The 3188-nt window shown below is 43.3% G+C and overlaps 1 protein-coding gene across 1 annotated transcript in view; it reads left to right on the top strand.

Annotated features, from left to right (window-relative positions):
- Positions 1 to 3188, top strand: part of TMC3 (transmembrane channel like 3) — a 54473-nt gene that overhangs the window by 50565 nt on the left and 720 nt on the right. Inside the window, exon 19 of the mRNA XM_004708196.1 lies at positions 2941 to 3174. Coding sequence (XP_004708253.1) covers positions 2941 to 3174 — 234 coding nt within the window. The remainder of the gene's footprint in view (positions 1 to 2940; positions 3175 to 3188) is intronic.

Below are 3188 nucleotides of genomic sequence, written 5' to 3'. Positions count from 1 at the left end.
CTGGGCAGGGCACAGAAGTCTTGGCTCGCCTCTTCCTGCTATCTCCAAACCCAGGCAGGAACACAACCCTCACAGGTAAGGCTGAAATGCAGCACAGCTAGACCTGCTTGCCTTTAGCATGATCTGATGCCAATGATGCCCACAAGCCAGAGAAGGTGAGCAAATCCTCTTTGGGGATTTGGAGGCCTTAGCAGTTCTCCTCTGCCATGGGTGGTCACGATGAGTCAGAATCAATAGAGAGCACCCAACCACAACAAGGAGACAAAGTGTGTCAACCAAGACAAATGCTTCCTGCTGGTCTCTCCACTCTATAGCCAACCAACAAACCCTCCTACCAACCTACGGTGTGCACTTGTACTATTGTTATTAGGGGCCTTTGAGTTGGTTCCAACTAGGGCAACCCTATGTAAAACAGAACAACTACTGCCTGGTCCTGTGCCAGTCTCACAATTGGTATATCTGAGCCCATTGCTGCAACCAACCAATCCATCCTGTCTATCTCTTTTTCACCGACCCTTTACTAAGCACGATGCCACTCTCCAAGGACTGACTGCTCCTGATAAGGTGTCCAAAGGACATGGGCAGTCTTTCCTTCCTTACATCTAAGGAGCAAGCTGGCTGGACTATTTCCAAGATAGATTTTTCTGCCTTCCCGTAGACCATGGTTCTTCACCAGCACCGTAATTCAGACTCATCAGTTCTTTTTCCATCTTCTGCACTTTAGGAAAAGAAAACTGTCTCTTTGATGATTTGATCTTTTACTTTTAAGCTCCGTAGTGTTGACATAAACTGGTCATATTATTAGGAAGACCTTTTCTGTTTTCATTCCAGGCTGGTCATCTTATTAGCAGATCATCATGATTTGGGCAATGGGGGTCAACTGTTTCAGTCTGACATATGGATAAGAAGTAATGAAACAGCAGTAGCTGTCATTTCTTGAAGGAGGCAGAGCATTGAGAGGGATGGAGGGAACAGACCAGCACTGACTCCAATTCCTATGGAGAATCCAATTGCGATCGGAGACCTGGCAGCATAGTGGTTACACATTGGGCTGCTAACTGCAAGCTCAGCAGTTTGAAACCACCGGCTGCTCCTCTGGTGCGAGAGGGTTCTTTCCAGGCCATGAGAAGTGACAGTCTCAGAAGCTCGCAGGAGCAGTTCTATCCTGTCCTGTGCTGTAGGGCCGTGGTGCATGGGAACCTACTCAATGGCAGTGCATTTTGGGTTTTTTGTAACACATTGAAAATCATGTAGGTAAAACAGGGAGTTTTTTGGTTCTTGGGTTTGGGGAATTTTTGAAACCATGACTAAACTAGCAAAGAATTCACAATCTTCCCACATGGATAGATCAAAGAATTGGAGCTGTTCACAGAAGACGGCCGACTTGACTTCACATCCCAGTGGGCTCTTTCCAGGAAGAGATTCAAACATTCCTGCCTGGGCCCTGGGATTCTCTGATGCTCGTCCTTATGATATGAATAACTTCCCAATGATTTATGGCTTTACCCAGAGGAAATTCAGGGAAGTGCCCATGAGGTTGGATAGCAGCTTAGCAGGAATGAGAGCTAGGGATGTTTCCAACTTGCCTTGCCCAAGCACTAGGATCACTGTGTACTTCTGGGCAGAGAGAGCCCGCCACGATCAAACATACTAGCCGCCCACGGCTGAGCTACACTCTTTCTGGAGCGTCTCCAGGCAGTCCTTTTAAGGACTCTGAGGATCCCTGAAGCAAAGAAGCCTCTTTAACTCAGCTCCCCCAAATCGATCTGTGCACACAATCCACAAAGCATCCACTAACAACTGTGCCTTAGCTTCTTATTGATGCTGTAAGAGAAAGATCACAAGTGGGTGGCTTTGTCAAACAGAAATGGATTTTCTCACAGTTTAGGAAGCTAGATGTTTGGATTCTGGAAACCAGCTCTAGGGGAAGTTTATCTATCTTTCTATCTATCTATCTATCTATCTATCTATCTATCTATCATCTATCTATGCATCCATCTATCATCTCTTTACAGCTGCTGTTTGTAAGATCCTTGGAGATCTTCATGTGGTCTATCATCTGTCTTTCCCCCATCTGTCTTGCTTTCTTCTATTCCCAATCAGCTCCTTTTATATCTCCAATGTGACTGGCTTACATAGTAGTCTGTGACCTCATTAACATAACAAAGAAAGATTTACTCCCATATCAGATTCTACGCGCTAGTATAAGGGTTAGGATTTTGATGAACATTTCGGGGTAGGGAGAGGGGCATATTCAAACCATCACAATTTTGGAACCTGATTTAGCAAGCATGCAAAAGGGATTGCTTGCTGTCCTAGCATGCAGTACTAGTCCATAGCTTCTTAACACAAGGTTTGCAGGGTGGATCATTTTGATGCACTTTGATTTCCTCAATGAAAATTACATAAACCATTTACATTTACCTTCTACCATTTATGCTGACTTTTATCCATTTAATGAGATAAATATAGATCCAATTTCATTTTCTTCTAAGCCTTCTAAATTCATAATTCTCGGGGTGGTATGCCTGTCTCTATAGAGAGGCATCAATTTGTGTATGTGAACACATTTGAGTATTAATCCCATTAAATCTGTTTCATTCATGAAAGCATCACTTCAGAAATAAATATAAATGTAGTCAAAATGTTCCTAGAAAGTAACCATCAAATCTAAGGACAAATAATGCAACAGAGACTGTCATGCTGACTGACCTAAGACCCTTACCACAGTCAAACCCACTATCTCAAATGTTGTTTAATGTTATATATTATAAACTTTACATAGCTATATAGTATCACATATTTTATGCATAAGTTAATAGTGTATAATTATGTTGTTTTTAAATGAAATAAGTTGGTTTTTTAAAGAAAATATGCAGTTTCATTCACATGTCAATTAGATGTGTGTCTGTAAGCCTGGTGTTACCTCTGTCTTAACAGGTACCTGTATGGCCCAAGTGAAAGCATGGGTGACATTCCCAAGAGCAGATCCTGCCCACCTGTGACACTTAAAAAGCACTTGGAAGATGTTCACTCTGAATCTCTTTTCCAAAAAGCCTTTCAGAAAGGAAACCCTCCTCTCCCCAGACCAGGGGCCTCCGTGTTAGCGGCTCATGGGCGCCGGCCACAGGCCCCCAGATATGATCTCATCCGAGAGCAGAAAGCTCACAAAAATTCCCAACCAACCT

Source organism: Echinops telfairi, unplaced genomic scaffold, assembly GCF_000313985.2.
Source record: "Echinops telfairi isolate 266 unplaced genomic scaffold, ASM31398v2 ScPeMD7_7;HRSCAF=31, whole genome shotgun sequence".
In the NCBI taxonomy this organism is placed as follows: domain Eukaryota; kingdom Metazoa; phylum Chordata; class Mammalia; order Afrosoricida; family Tenrecidae; genus Echinops; species Echinops telfairi.
Note: the sequence above shows the minus strand (reverse complement) of the source record. Positions and strands in the feature narration are given on the sequence as shown.